The following is a 15,373-nucleotide window of genomic DNA, read 5'->3' as shown; positions in this document are numbered from 1 at the left end:
AGTCAAGTTAGGTAGAAGTGAAAATGTTAAGATGGATGTGTGATAAAACTAGAAATTAGTGTATTCAAGTAATTGTAGGAATTGCATAAATTAAGGACTTCAATAAGTAATTAGAATGTTAATAAGGAATTGCATAAAAGTGATGGAAAATCGATTGTGACTATATGGGCACTATAACAAAGTTCTGCGAGGGCTTCAATAAGGAGAATTACTTGCCAGCAATTGCTAGCTTAGTTGGTTAGCACCTCTCCCCTAAGGGCTTGCCCTTGGAGGAGGTCTAGGGTTCAAATCCTGGGTTTACTCAAAAAAAGCGAGGTGCCTTAATTTATGTTAAAGGTTGTGGGAAAAGAAGGAAAAGACCTAATGTTACTTGGATGCTAGAATAACATTAGATTGGTGCTAAAATAGGAGTATGGTGAATGAGGACTGACAAAGCTAGAAAAAGGATGCAAGGTTTGTTGTACCATACCGAACTGGACCGTATAGGGTATACCGTACCATACCAGTTTGGTATCGATATATGTACAGCGGTGTACTGGCACTCAATATGCTGAGCCGGTTTCATACCATACTATACCAATACATTGATAGTGTGGCACCGACACGGAGCCCGATACCATGACGACACCTTGTCTGTATATATATGTGTGCGTGTGTGTGAATGTTTGTCAGTGTATGATATTAGCACACATGAAAATCCTGGCCGATATTTTACAATAAAAATCATGTCCTTGCCTCACATGTCACCTTGATTTTTGGATGTTCTACGGTATTTTGTCTTGTAAGTTGGGGAGCTATTGCTTGCGATGTAAGATTTAATTTTAGATGAGAATTGTAATGATAGAAGTTAATTTATTAGGACAATTATTCAAATAGAATTATGGTAGCCAAGGTTTGCCGTATCCGCCTGAACTGGGTGGCATGATACGCGGTATGGAGAGTACCGTACTATACCGATTTGGTTTCGGTACTCGATATGGGAGGCGTACTGATACTCGGTACGCTGAAAAGATTCTGTATTGTACCATATCGATACAATGCTAGGATGGCACTAGTATGAGGTTCGGTACTGAGACGGCTAACTTTGATGGTAATACGTGCTAGTTTGCATTGAAATTATTGGTTATGATAAATGATTATAGCAATTGAATCTCATGATGGATTAAGTAGGATTCTTTTGCCAAATTTTAGAGTAAAAGAAGGGAAACTGGGAGACTAGAGGGAACAAAGAACTAGGTTAAGCTGTGATAAAGACAAAAGGGACAACCCACCATTATTTCATTCCAAAGGTTGTCGTACCGGTTGGTATCGTACTATACCGGACGCACTATTTCGATACCGAATTGGTATACAGTCTCGTACTGTACCGATATTCGGTACGCCTTGCCATCTCGTACCATACTGCGTACCGACACGATAGTAGGATGGTACCGGTATGGGATCTGGTATCGAGACAACGAACCTTGTTTCATTCAAAAATTGATAATAAAGATTCTTGGGAATTAGTCTCTCCTATTGATGTAGGATAGCCTGGGGAAAAGGAGAAATTAAAGGTTGAAAGGACATCAGATGCTAGGACTAACCTATTGGTGAATGAAATTTCTTTTTATATTTGAGTTGTTAATGAAGGTGAAGTGCATTACAATTTTCCTATATGGAAAGTATGGACAATGATTAAATTTAACTTGTGGGTTGAGGATCTATGGTTAAACCCAAAACAAAAGAAAGAAGAGGTGCAAAATTTTATCAAAGAGAGTAAAATAAGATCCGCTCACTCTAGGGTGGTCTCACACCATGATCGAGACAAACACACGAATGACGATAGTGAAACAAGAAAAGTTATGAATTCCTACACTTCGAAGGGTCTCACAGCTGGCCTTATATCTTATGAGGGAATACTCAAATAAAAAGAAGAAAAATACTTCTGTTGATCAACATAACATCATCATTATCACAAGAGATAGGGCAGCACTATTTATAGATGACCTAAAAGTGGTGTATGATCAAAATGCTCGTCTATGTATAATCTAGTTACAAAGTTAACCATTACTTCAACCCCAAGTGACATGTTGATCAAGTAAATATGAAATAAACTAGCCATTACGTTATGCTCCAGTAGATAACTTGATTCTTCATTAAAATAAAAGAAAATATTGGAAAATTAAATAAATCAAACAGTGACTCGAAAACTCAAAATGACTCAATCAACTAACTAAAACCTGATTGATTCAGCTGAAGCCTTTGATTGTCTTTAAATGCGCTCAGTCCACGAGTCCCCACTCTGCAGCCTCGAACTTCAGCAGCTACATCACCTACACACAGAAGCCAATTTACTTACATTTTAAAAATAGCAGATGACAGATCTAATTTAACTACTCAAGTTTTCTTAACAAAAAGACAGCCTAAATTATTCCTAATACCTCATAAACCTAATCTGACTCTATATCCAGACACTGAGCTATATTAGGCACTGATAAAACTTGCCTGATCTCATAACTAGATAGTTGTAGAACTTGAGTTTAACTATCCAATTAGTATCATACTTTTTTGGGTAATATTGCAGCGATTCAGGATACCTTAAATTTTCAGAAAATACATTAAGGCTGTCTGTAGGTTTCAACATAATGTCATCTTTTTCTAAAATTAAAGTTTTTGAAATTCTGAGGGCTTCGAACTGAAGATTTTTCAAAAGGTCTTTTTGGTCTTTAGAGAAAGAAAGTCTAAGAATGGAAAAACTGTGAGATGATAATAGAAGAAAACGTTATGGATTTTATTGCACGATAGGTTTATAATTTTTATTGCACATGCTCTGGGCAGTATAAAATCCATAACGTGTAAATTAAGAGAACATACAAAATCATTAACTATCGTGGTTGTATAATGGATCCGAAAGCACTTGAAGGGTAATAGACTGAAAACATGAAGCTGGGAACAAATTATAAACCTAATTTTTGTCTGAACTCTCGATTACAATAATTTCATTATATGGCATCAACTTGCTTGCCTCAAATATTGCTTGATTTTACCTCTATAGATGGCCAGTGTGCACCTAGACCTGGCAACCTGCTTTGCATCCTTAGCTTGCAGGAAACATATCATAATTTGAGGCTAGTGTTTACCATTTAGTTGCCTAGTTTTCTGATGTATAACATGACAGTGCTTGCATCATATTGGGCAATATTCAGTTTACTGCCGACTAAATATATTTAAAGTTAGTTCTTTTTTTCATTCGATTTGATGGTTAACTAAATACCATTGCCAGATTTATAGTGAATGCTTGATAAACTTTTGCTCTGATCAGGTAAACAGTGCTTCTGGAATGTTCATACATCGTGAACTTAGTGCCATTGCTGGTGCAGTAACAATTACATGCCTAATGGTATGTTTCCTTTTCATAATGGAGACTTCCTTCATATGGTTTCTTGTTTTAGGCCACATGAATGCAACATCATTTCTTTTCCAGGTCTGCTTAGTGTTTCCATATGACCTTTACCATTATCTAACCTGGTTTTGCTATAAACTACTTATGGAACTTAGCACACATGTAGCCAACCTACAGAAGCAACATGATCAAGCAGAGGTGTCATCAAAGTTTGAAAAATTTCCAGACTGCAATAGTTGTCACCCTGTATCTTGACCCTATTTTGATATGGGTTACCATCTGTGCTGGCAAACCATGAGCAGATATGAGAGCATACCGATGTACATGCCATACCAATGCATGACCCGTACCACCTCTGCTGCTGCATTTCAGACCTCAGGGGCCATGTAGATATACCTTTAAGCTTTCATACTCTAAAAGGAATGCCCTGCTTTAATTTGTTTGATCGGTTTGCTCATGTTTGTCAATATCTAATGTATTTATGTTTTTCCTTCTATCCTACTCTAAATTTGAATTCATAGTGTGCTATATACGGTTCCATGTGGTAAATAAAAGAAGCTAAAGAGAGCCAAGCCATACTTGAGCTCTGTTCATATTAAAATTGAGGCCAAGCTCAAGCTCTGCTAAATTAAACTCAAGCCAGGCTTATGCACTGCTAAGTAAATTCTGGGTGGAACCTGCGCTGTTCAAAAGCAGTGGAAGGGAATGATCATAGCCTTAGTGCTGCGAAAGCTTTGGTATATACGTTAATCACTGTTGTTAGATCTAGACATACTGTTGAAATGGTTCACTAGCAAGTAAACATTGTAACACTTGGATCAGAAAACTGATGGCTGATAACACACCCCCATTCTTATTGTAATTTGTGCTAGTGTGTAGTATGTGAAAATTAAAAAAAATGCTTATAAATAATAACTAAGATAATATATAATATACGTATTTAATAATGGGTCAAACATGAGGAAGTGTAGAAAATATCAATTCATTTATCTTCAAACTTAAATTCAACCATCAAACCTGGCTGTTTTAATCAGGCAAGTCCTTAGTGAGCTAATCACAAGTTCTTCATACAGAGCTTGCTCATTCAACAGCTTTTTCCATTTGCTTGTTTAAACGGAAAAGGATGAGAGAAATTTATCTGCAGTTACCCCCTTCAAATTATTTAGAACTGTGGATAAAGAACATGCATGTACAAAAATTCAAACAATTCCATTTAAACTGTTTCGATAATTGAAATTGGGTGGTCTTACCAAAGAAAAGTAAGATCTGGAATTCCTACAGCAAATTTGATTAATTCGTCCTTGCATATTGAGCATATCTAACATGTTATGCTTAAATCTCTGCAATATCAATTGAACATCGACATGCTTTGTATCTGGCCACAAAAATCATTTTGCTTTACTGATAGAAGCCCTTTTACTGGATTAGTGCCAACTGAAGAGCTTCATATGCTTCACCTTTACAAACTAATCAATCTTATTGCATATTCTCTTCAGAACTTCATACCATATAACCTTTCCATGAGACAGCTTCGACTCTGTTCTCATGTTTCTATTTAATGGATTTAGAGTGGGGAGGGGGAGAGAAAAAGAGAGCGGGTGGGGATTATGTAGAAAATGTATCCCTGAGTTTATTGCGACTGATCTACATCTTCTTTCAAGAAGCAATATATCAACCTGTTGTTGATTTTATCAGTTGTATAGTCAGCAACTGAGGTTTCTTTGTAAGATAAGCTGGAAATTCCTCAAATGTCTGTAACCAACCTTTTTTTTTGTTTCTGCATGTTTTATGAAGGTATATGATTATGTAGTATTTAAAGGGAAAAGAAAAGCCTTTAAGATGCTATATTTAATATGTTCCTTGGTAAATCTCAGGTACATCGGTACTAACAATCCCCTGTTGAACAACAGGTTGCAAATCTTATTGGTTATGTTATAGGACCATCAGGCATAAATTGGTTGATTTCACGATTTCTTCAAAAGGATGGTATGTTAACTGCACATCAGTTTTCTCCAGCTCAACATGCATTTACCTACCAGAGCTATGCTTTTAATGATGTACAGGGTTGCCTGTTCTAGCTGTCTTGTTTGTATCATTTTATGTCGCAACCAAGGTATTTGTTTGTCTATCTTGTTCATCATCAAGATCAGTGTAATACTTCGTCTTTCGACTTTCTAAGTATAATATTTTTCCAGCTTATGTTTCACATTCGTGATGCGGAAAAAAACTGTCAGTGATAGGATTTGTTTGGGGCTGATACTTTTTCAACTGGTACTCCTGCTAATGTCAGGTACACATCTTGTACCAATTAATAGCTTAAAGTAGATTTTTTTTTCTAAATGGCGTATAGGCAAAATATAGATGACTGATTTGTGGCCCTCGGTTCTTTTGTTGATTGGGAACTTGAGAGATATGGGAACAAGAGACTCTGCTTGCTTCCTGCTGATGCAGGTAAATTACAGTTAAACTACACAGCCTTTCTTCTTCTATTGTGGCAATTGAAGATTGGAATAGACAGTTTTTTTTTAGCAATTCACTTACTGGTTCAATTCTAGAATCTGAAAATTGCAGATATCTTTGTTAGTCAAGCTGCGGGATCAAACCTGGTCGCTGATCTAACAGCCTTGACCATCTGTTGCTAGAAAGTGTTTGCTTTAAGGGACCTTTAAAAAGTATGATGAGATAGCTGTATCACCATGACCTGATTTACTGAAGTCATTTATAATGCAATTCTACTTACAAATACTCCCAAACATGATGCATCTAGATCTTCGCACTAAGCAAGCAAGCCACTCTGGTTCAAATTTGTATTTACCTTTCTTTTGACAAGCAATTTGTATTGACGATCTTACTAGCTCCTCTAACTGCTAATCCCTGTTAGAATTGTGGTAGAATTGCCTGCTTTTGATTTCATTTTCGATACTAATGTAGATCATAGAAAATTTATTTGACACCTGAAGTTTTTCTCAGGCTAAATGTATCATTCTTATGATACTTACATTAGTCCCAGCAGTTTTTTCTACTTAAAAATCTGTACAATTTTAGGGGTGGTCGCTTAATTACTATTCTAAACCATATAATTTAAGTTTCTATGATGACTTATCAATCCATTAAAAGCTAACATTGTCAGGTGAAAGAATATGGGGTCAATGTGGGGTTTTAGATGAATTGAAGTTCTTGCAAAATGCAAGAGAATGAAAAGAGATGTAGGGATCATCCTGAAAGGTATATGCCCCCATAGCCATCAGATATTTGAGAAGATTAATCTTAGTTGGCTAACATTTCCTACTTGCTATCTCTACTATTACAATATTTGGAGCGGGGCCCCTGCATGTCCATCCTCTCTGTGTTCTGTTTTAGTAGCCTTTCATGTTCAGATTTTAGTCAACCACAGAGCTAACTGCTGCCCTAAGAAAGCTAGAGCGAATAGGCGCTTGTGCGCTTGCAGAGTGAGGGTCGGGCTGATCCAAGAGTTCTGGTTCCGGTTCGAGAACCACTTCTTCCTCTGCAAACAAAAAATGGGGCACACCAGCCCTGTCAGTGGAGTTGCACTCGTTGTTCCATCTTCTTAATCAAAGCAAAGTCAGATTCCAACCTCGGACACTCCCTGTTGATACTTGAAATAGAAGAAAAAAGAGAGTACATAGATTAAATGGACAGTATATTTTTTAATTTTGCTTCAAACAATCTTGATATATACCAAATGCTCCATTTTCTTGAATAAATCAACTATCACTGATGCCATATACTAGTAGTTCATTACTGCAGTACCCTATTGTGGTCTTCAATTAACTTCCTCCTTGTTAGAGCCAACAAAGCAAATCGAGCAAGATGCTATAAAATTTCCAGCATCTGACCGAACCTTGAACGAGTGGTAATGTGTTTATATTTTTTATCGCATTTTCTTAAATGCCAAATGATCTAATCTCAATTGAAAATATCTGGATTACTTAGTTCTAGTTTATAACTAGGGAATTTATTTATTCACAAGTGGTGCACTCCAGATTTTGGTGGACAATAGTAAATTTTCTCCTGTGACTAATGTTAAAGCATTTTTACATGTGCATTGACCAGTGTTATATATGCATCTGTAGCATAATATTCATCCTTCCTAGTGCTACCCCCATGAACTTCATTGCAGTAAGTGCTAAGAGAGTATAGAATTCATGATCCCATATAAATGAGTTTATTTCGATTCATGATAGCCGACTGTAGCTAAGTATCCAACATTAAGATTGCTTTATAGAAGCATTTTTATGTGTTAGCATGGCCATTCATGCATCATGAGCTATTGCGGTTATTGTGTCCTGGCAAAGTGAATGCTGCAGCAAAGGTCACTCAGTAACAAGAACTGACATGAAGTTACCAAAAAAAAAAAAAAAATCAAACAAGCAAGCACTGCCAAGATTGCAAGATTATTAACTAGTGTCCTATACAAATTGCCTCTTCTTCTTGATCCCTTGTTAGGCGATTCAGTTATTTAAGACGATGAGCATCGAATTGGGAATCATAGGTGTTGCTGGTGGTCCAAACCGAGAACGATTGGCACAGCGGTGTGAACGGGATTCCGTCTGAGTTGCCTTGGTTGGTGTTGATTGCGCTCCACCTTCCACCGGGAAACCTGCAAGCAAGCCTCGCACCACCACTGGGGTAGTGGGGGCCCTCCGACGATCAAGTCAGAGGAGATTGGAGGAGAAGGAGAGATAATAGTAGCAAGTAAGAGAATGTACTGGAAGTTCTTGCTTACCCCCCCTTCTCCCCCCAGCCGCATATATACCAGGCTGGGGGGTCCTTCTGGGGGGTTGGTCATCGTGTGGCACGATGGAGTTGCCACTGACATGGCCGTTACAGGGCGTCGTGGGGTAGCGCTGGGTACGGCCATGACAGGGCGTAGTGGAGCTCCGCTTTGTACGGCTGTTACAAGAGATCGTGGAGCAGCGCCGGATACGACCGTTGCAGGGAGTAGTGGAGCAGAGGGTCGCGGCGTGCTTCAGGGGAACAGCCTGTCGTTGTCGAGAGATTACCGACTCGGGGTCGGATTGCTGGATCAAGGGGCAGCCGACTCGGGGTCGGGCTGCGAAGCCGAAGATATCCGACTCGGGGTCGGACTACTGGATCAAGGGGCAGCCGACTCGGGGTCGGGCTGCGAGGCCGAAGATATCCGACTCGGGGTCGGGTTACTGGATCAAGGGGCAGCTGTAGTCTTCTAGGGTGCGCGTGCTGGTCACGTGGGGCATGGTGGCTGAGTTCCCCCGTAACAATAGGAGACTAAGCTCTAACATGATTTTGTCCTGCAAGACCTAAAAGAGAACAAAAGCGCTATAAGATGCCGGAAAGCAGAGGAAATGAAATACAGTAATCTAATACATTTGTGCCTTCTTAGACATTCAAGATAAGATTCTATCAGTTCACAGCTTGCAGATTTTAGTCTGGCAGTCATCCACTTTGCAACTAAGCTGGAGGGGTTCACTTCCCACATCACCAGCTGCCCATATATCCTGCAGTGATGGGTGTGGAAATGTTATATGAGGCTAGAGAGGATTCAAAGTTCCAAACTCACTTGTCTCACAATATTATTGGCAGGGGTGGCAAAAATTGACTGGACCCAAGAACCTGACCGGACCCAAACCATATTTAGGTGGGGTTTGGGTCGACGATTTTTTAGGGTGTAGGTCATATTTTTTGACCTGACCTTAAATGTATTGGATATGGGTCAAAACTCTGACCCGACCCCGGTCGAAGGGGCTGAATTCTATTTTGATTGACATGATCTGGCTGGGTTGTTATAATCTTGAATAAGATTTTATTGAGTGACTGGTGCTTGTTTTAATACTATATGTTTAGATTATTTTGAAAATCAGACTGAAAGAATAGTAAAAGTTAGATTTGACAAGTTAAGTCTTTTAGGATTTGAGCCTTGCAAAATAGATTAGATTAAGATCAAAATTGGGTTATCCAAAATGACCTGTGGATAGGTATAGGTTGAGATGTCTCGACCTTTTTACCAGTTTTGAGTCCAGTACATATCTAGGTTTTGAATGTTGCTATCTATACTTGATTGTGTCCCAAAGTCGATCCACTGCTACCCTTCTTTGTTGGGATTTTTGCATTAATGGTCTCGTTTGGTTAGCGAGAAGTATTTTTCCTCCTAGAAATATGATTTCTGAGAAGCAGATTTTTGAAAAGAGAATGTATAGAAAAGTACTTTTGGCATGTTTGGTTGACCATGAAAAAGTGAGATTTTCAGAGTGCTTATGTTTGGTTGATTATCCACTTTTTTGAAAAAGTTGCGTAATTTCTATTATACCCTTAATAAAAATTAAGTCTTTAATGCTTTTTTAATGCTGAAGGGCCTTTTTGGAAAAAAAATAAAAATAGAGTGATTTTCGGCTCACGGAAAAGTAACTTTTTCATAAAACATGAGAATCATATTCCCATGAAAAATACAACTTTCCAGTCTCTTCCCTTTGAAAACTCCAACCAAACAAAAGGCATCTCATTACTTTCCTGTGAACCACACTTTCTCTCTTCCTTTTTCCGCGAACCAAACAAGCCATATATCCGGCAAGTCAAAACGCATTATAGGGCAAATATCATTGTGCAAAATGCTATGTTTTGTATGATGCTATCACCCCTTTTTGTTGGGATTTTTGCATTTATATCCTGAAATAAAAATGCATTATAGGGAAAATATTGCTATACAGAGGCTATGCGTATTTAACTTGAGAAGGCCCCATCAAAACATTTAACTTTACCTATTAGAGTTGCATATTGTTGGGGGAAAAGCAGATCGCCCCAAAAATGCATGAACGCATTGCCGGCACGTGACGGGCGTCCGACCTGGAATCGCCCGACCTGAGGGCGTCCAACCTGGCGCCCGACCTTGAGGCGTTCGACTTCAAGATGCCCAACTGGAAACCCGACCTCAAGACTCTCGACTTGGCGCCTGGCCAAGCGCTCGACTTCGAGACTCCCGACCTAGGTACCCGACCTCAGCATCCTCGACCTCGGAAGTCCGACCTCGCTATCCACTTACAGCGGTCACATCCTTCTGCAGCTCGACCAAGGACCACGCCCTGCTACTACTGTCAACAATTAATGCGCATGGCCTCCACTGGTCTTCGGCTCACTCAACAATTAATGCGCATGGAAGATTTGACTCACACAACATCGTGCGTGCCATTTCTGCCAATGTCCTGTTTTTTCTTTCAACAACCCCATTTTGCTGAGGCGTTCTAGGTGCTGAAAATTGATGTGAAATACCATTTTTATTACAAAATTCTTCAAAGTGTTGATTTTCAAATTCAGTACCATGATCACTTCGAATTGCTACTAAGGTGAGCTTCTTTTCATTTATGATATTATTATAAAGTTTCAAGAATTCTGAAAATGCTTCATTCTTATGTGCCAAAAATGAAACCCATGTATATCTTGAAAGATCATCTACAATAACTAGTCCATACTTCTTCCCTCCTAGACTCGCAGTTCTAGTGGATCTAAATAGATCCATGTGTATGAGTTCAAAAGGCCTAGTTGTTGATACTATATTCTTTGATTTGAAGGATGATTTAGTTTGTTTTCCCAATGAGCATGGTCCACAGATTTTGTCCTTTTCAAAAATCAATTTTGGCACATCTTTTATTAATTCCTTCTTGACTAGTTTTGATATTAATTCCATACTAGCATGTCCTAGTCTACGATGCCAAAGCCAACTTGTTTCATTTTTCTTTTTTTCATTAGTAATTAAGCATAATCCATTTTTCTTGCCTAAGTCATGAAGATCTACCATGTAAATATTTCTTTGCCTTTGTCCTACAAGTACAATGCTATTATCTTTAGGATTTGTGATTATGCATACTGATGCTTCAAATGTGACTTTAAATCCTTTATCACAAAATTGACTTATGCTAAGTAGGTTATATTTCAAACCCTTAACTAATAAGACATTTTTTATGAAAATAGATGGAGTAATGAAAATTTTACCCTTTCCAATGATATATCCTTTACCATTGTCTCCATAGGTTACTAATCCACCCTTCTTAGATTCCAAGGTGACAAATTGGTCTACGTCACCGGTCATGTGTCTTGAACAGCCGCTATTTAGATACCATCGTTTTTCCTCTTTATTAGCTGCAAGACACCCCTGCAATAAAGATCAAGAAAGAGCTTTAGGTACCCAAACTATGTTGGGTCCTTTAGGGTTAGTACTTGATGTTCCTTTTGGAACCCAAACTTTCTTAATTTGATCTTATGATTATTACTCAATTTGTTTTGACTGGACTTTCTATAGTTACATTCATATGCTTTATGTCCTAATTTATTGCAGCAATGACAAGTAATATTTTCATTTTTAGCTTTTACAAAAATGTTCTTTAAGTATTTTTGTTTCCTATTTGTTTTATATCCTAATCCAGCCTTATCATATACAGCTTTTTGACTATCAAGAATCAAATTTAATTTGGTAGAACTAAGTGTAAACTTATCTACTAAGGATTTATATTTTTCAGCATCTTCTTTTAACTTGACATTTTCAGCAATTAGATTCTTGGTTTCATTTGTAAGTTTCCTACTTAATGTTTCATAGTTATGAGATAGTTTTAACTTATCTTTGACAAGAGATTGATTTTCTTCTTTTAGAACTTTATTTTTATTGATTAGTTTTCTATGTTCTTCCATGAGTTCTAAGAATGCATCATGTAATTCATCAATAGTAAAATCACATTCAAGTTCAGAATCTACCTCATCGTCATTGGCCATATGACACATTTGGGCCGTCTCTTGATGATCTTCCTCTTCTGAACTTGACTCCTCACTTTCACTCCATTCAGCCATGAAGTTCTTCTTTTTCAGTTTTCTTGCCATCCATTTCAATTCTGGGCAATCTATCTTATAATGCCCGGGTTTGTTACACTCATAACAAATAGGAGTTTCTTTTTTCCTTTTCTTTGTCCTTACCCTTTTCTTTGCTTGAGCTACCTTTGAAGAAGGGTTTCTTTTTATAAAATCTATTCTTACCTCTCATAAACTTTCTGAATTTTCTTCCAAGCATAGCCATTCCTTCTTCATCAAATTCATCATCATCATCTGAATCTTCCGACTTAGTTTGTTGTTTAGGGGTGGTAGACTTTAGGGCAATGGGCTTTTTTCTCTTGACCTCATCTTCTGAATTTTGCCTCATGGTCAACTCATGGGTCATGAGTGATCCTAGAAGTTCCTCTAATTGCAATGTGTTGAGGTCCTTAGCTTCCTGAATTGCAGTTACCTTGGCCTCCCAAACTCTTGGTAGAGACCTGAGAATTTTTCGCACCAATTCAGAGTTAGTATAAGACTTTTCTAAACTCTTAAGCCCATTTATAATTTCAGTAAAACGAGTAAACATATCAGTTATGGACTCAGTGGATTCCATTTTAAACAATTTATACTTATGTACTAATATGTTTATTTTTGACTCCTTAACTTGATTAGTCCCTTCATGAGTGACATCAAGTTTGTCCCAAATTTCTTTTGCGGAGATGCAAGTAGATATTCTATTAAATTCACTTACATCTAATGAACAGTAAAGTACATTAATTGCTTTTGCATTTAACTGTGCCAATCTTCTATCACTTTCATTCCAATCCATTTCTGGTTTGGGTATGATAGTGCCCTCTATATTAAGTGTGGGTGTGTGAGGTCCTCTAGTAATGATGTACCATAATTCATAGTCTAAAGCTTTAATGAATATCCTCATCCTAGCTTTCCAGTATGTGTAGTTTGTGCCATTAAATAGAGGAGGTCTATTTGTGGATTGCCCCTCACTCATAGAACATTCCACTTGGGTTGTCATGATCTTTAACTCTTGATTGTGAGATCAATAAGTACTATTGGAGCACCTTGCTCTGATACCACTTGTTGCCCAAGGTGACAAGCCAAGAGGGGGGGGGGGGGTGAATTGGTTTCTCTTAATTTTAACTATCCTACTTATGTTAAATGATGAGTTAGTGGAATTAAACAAATCACAATACAAACAACAAGAAGTATAGTGGTTCGGTGCTCTCCTTAGCACCTATGTCCACTCCCCAAGCGACCCCTTGGGAATTCACTATAATCCCGCGGATTACAGTTGGATTGTTTTCCGGGCTCACAATCCAAAAATCTTTACACTTTGGTTTTCCGGATTCACCAAAAACCTATGTTGGTTTTACGGGCTCACCAACGAACCTATGTTGGTTTTCCGGGCTCACCAACGAACCTTTACAATTGGTTTTACGGGTTCCCCAATCAACCTATTCCGTTGGTTTTGCGGGCTAACCAACTAACCTTTACAAGGAGTTTAATAAACAAAGTAAGAAGATTTAAGCTCCTAGATGAGCAAATATAACAATATAATCTACAAAGAAGAGTTTAGAGAATAGTTATCGCTTGATGTGACTTCTCTCTTCTTTGTCAAGGATGCTTCACTCTTCAAGGGTGGATGGAGCTCTTAATGACCCTTGGAATCTGCTCAACCACTTTCTTTTGACTCTTGAATGAAGCACTTGGATGAAGAAGATTAGGGCACTTTGTCTTTCTTGTGTACTCTTTGATATTTTGCAAAAGAATATTCTCTCTGATGAATAGTGCCACTTTAAATAGTTTCCTTCATCCATTGGACAAGCTCCAATGGTTAGAATTCAAAAACTAGCCGTTACTCACTGTTGGAAGGACAAAAAGTACTTCTGCGGAACTAGCCGTTATGCTTCTGCCCGTGTTTGGGTCGGCTCAACCTGTCCTTGGGTCGACCCAACTTTCATTTGGGTCGACTCAACCTTTCCTTGGGTCGACCCTCTCAGAACCACAGAACCTTGCAATTCAGCCTTCCTTTACTTGGGTCGACTCAACATTTCTTTGGGTCGACTCAAGGTTCAGTTGGGTCGACTCAACTTCTTCTTGGGTCGAACCTCTCAGGGTTTCCAGAGAACCTTTTCTTTCATCTGTTCTGTCATTACCTTTGGGTCGACCCTCTCAGGGTTTGGGTCGACTCAAGCTTGGGTCGACTCAACTTCATCTTGGGTCGACCCTCTCAGTATTTCCAGAGAACCATTTTTCTAAGTTGTTGAGAAGCTTGAAGTTTGGGTCGACTCATGCTTTCCTTGGGTCGACCCAACTTACTGTTCATCTGTGCCATTTTTGCAGAAGTGTGCCAAATGCTTTCTTGATGCCCCGGGGTCGACCCAATCAACCTTGGGGTCGACTCAATTCACATTTTGCTGCAACTCAAGGTTAGATTCATCCAAGTAAACAATGAAATGCATCTTTAACTTGTTATACAAATATACTGAGAGTAACAGACTTATAAATGAAGTATCGAATTAACTTATAACATACTCTTGATTATTGCTTGTTAATCATTAAAATAACACTATCATCCTCACCCGCCGACTTCACCGAGATGTTGGTCCGAGCTCGGAAGTATGCGAAGGCCGAAGAGGGTATCGCCTCCAGGCGGGGCGCGACCGAGCAGGCCTTAAAGAAGCAGAAAAGACGCAACGAGGAGCGCGGCTGTCCGAAAAGCCCGTCTCCCCGCAGAGACGAGAACCTGCCTCGGCTAAGGAGTCCACCCCGACAGCGGGGACAGCCTCGACCAAAGTCCCCGCCTCGACCGAGATCTCTGCCGAAGCCACGAATGCCTTTGGGGAAGTACGAGAACTACACTCCCCTCAATGTTCCCCAGGCGAAAATTCTAATGGAGATAGAAGGCCGAGACTACTTCTGACCTCCACCCTCGATGCGGGATACAGGAGCTCGGCGCAATCTAGGAAGTACTGTCGCTGCCACCAGGACCATGGCCACGACACGGATAATTGCTTTCAGCTACGGGACGAGATCGAGGTGCTCATCCGCCTCGGAGTACTTAACCGATTTGTGCGGAACCGGCGCGAGGAAAGAAGGCCAGTAGAAAATGCCGCTCTGCCTAAAGATCCAAATGACAATAGGCCTATTGCCGGCACCATCAATACTATCGGCGGAGGA

General features: G+C 39.1%; 1 protein-coding gene across 28 annotated transcripts in view; it reads left to right on the top strand.

The window, feature by feature from the left end:
* Positions 1-6,273, top strand: part of LOC103697274 (MBOAT (membrane bound O-acyl transferase) family protein) — a 34,736-nt gene extending 28,463 nt beyond the window's left edge. For 3 of the 28 annotated variants that reach the window (XM_088719676.2, XM_088719674.2, XM_039133809.3), the window contains 4 exons: positions 3,302-3,379; positions 5,293-5,368; positions 5,446-5,495; positions 5,578-6,135. In XM_088719676.2, coding sequence (XP_088575802.2) covers positions 3,302-3,379; positions 5,293-5,368; positions 5,446-5,495; positions 5,578-5,619 — 246 coding nt within the window. In that variant the 3' untranslated portion in view covers positions 5,620-6,135. Of the gene's footprint in view, positions 1-3,301; positions 3,380-5,256; positions 5,369-5,445; positions 5,496-5,577 lie in introns of all 28 variants that reach the window. The other 25 variants (XR_015977012.2, XR_015977016.2, XR_015977019.2 and 22 more) reach the window with 19 other exon arrangements.
* The last annotated feature ends 9,100 nt before the right edge of the window (positions 6,274-15,373 follow it).

The sequence above is a fragment of the Phoenix dactylifera genome, chromosome 4, assembly GCF_051530095.1.
Source record: "Phoenix dactylifera cultivar Ajwa chromosome 4, Ajwa_hap1_PhDact_Kaust_v1.1, whole genome shotgun sequence".
Taxonomy (NCBI): Eukaryota; Viridiplantae; Streptophyta; class Magnoliopsida; order Arecales; family Arecaceae; genus Phoenix; species Phoenix dactylifera.
The sequence above is the reverse complement of the archived record's forward strand: the minus strand, read 5'-3'. Positions and strand labels throughout refer to the sequence as shown.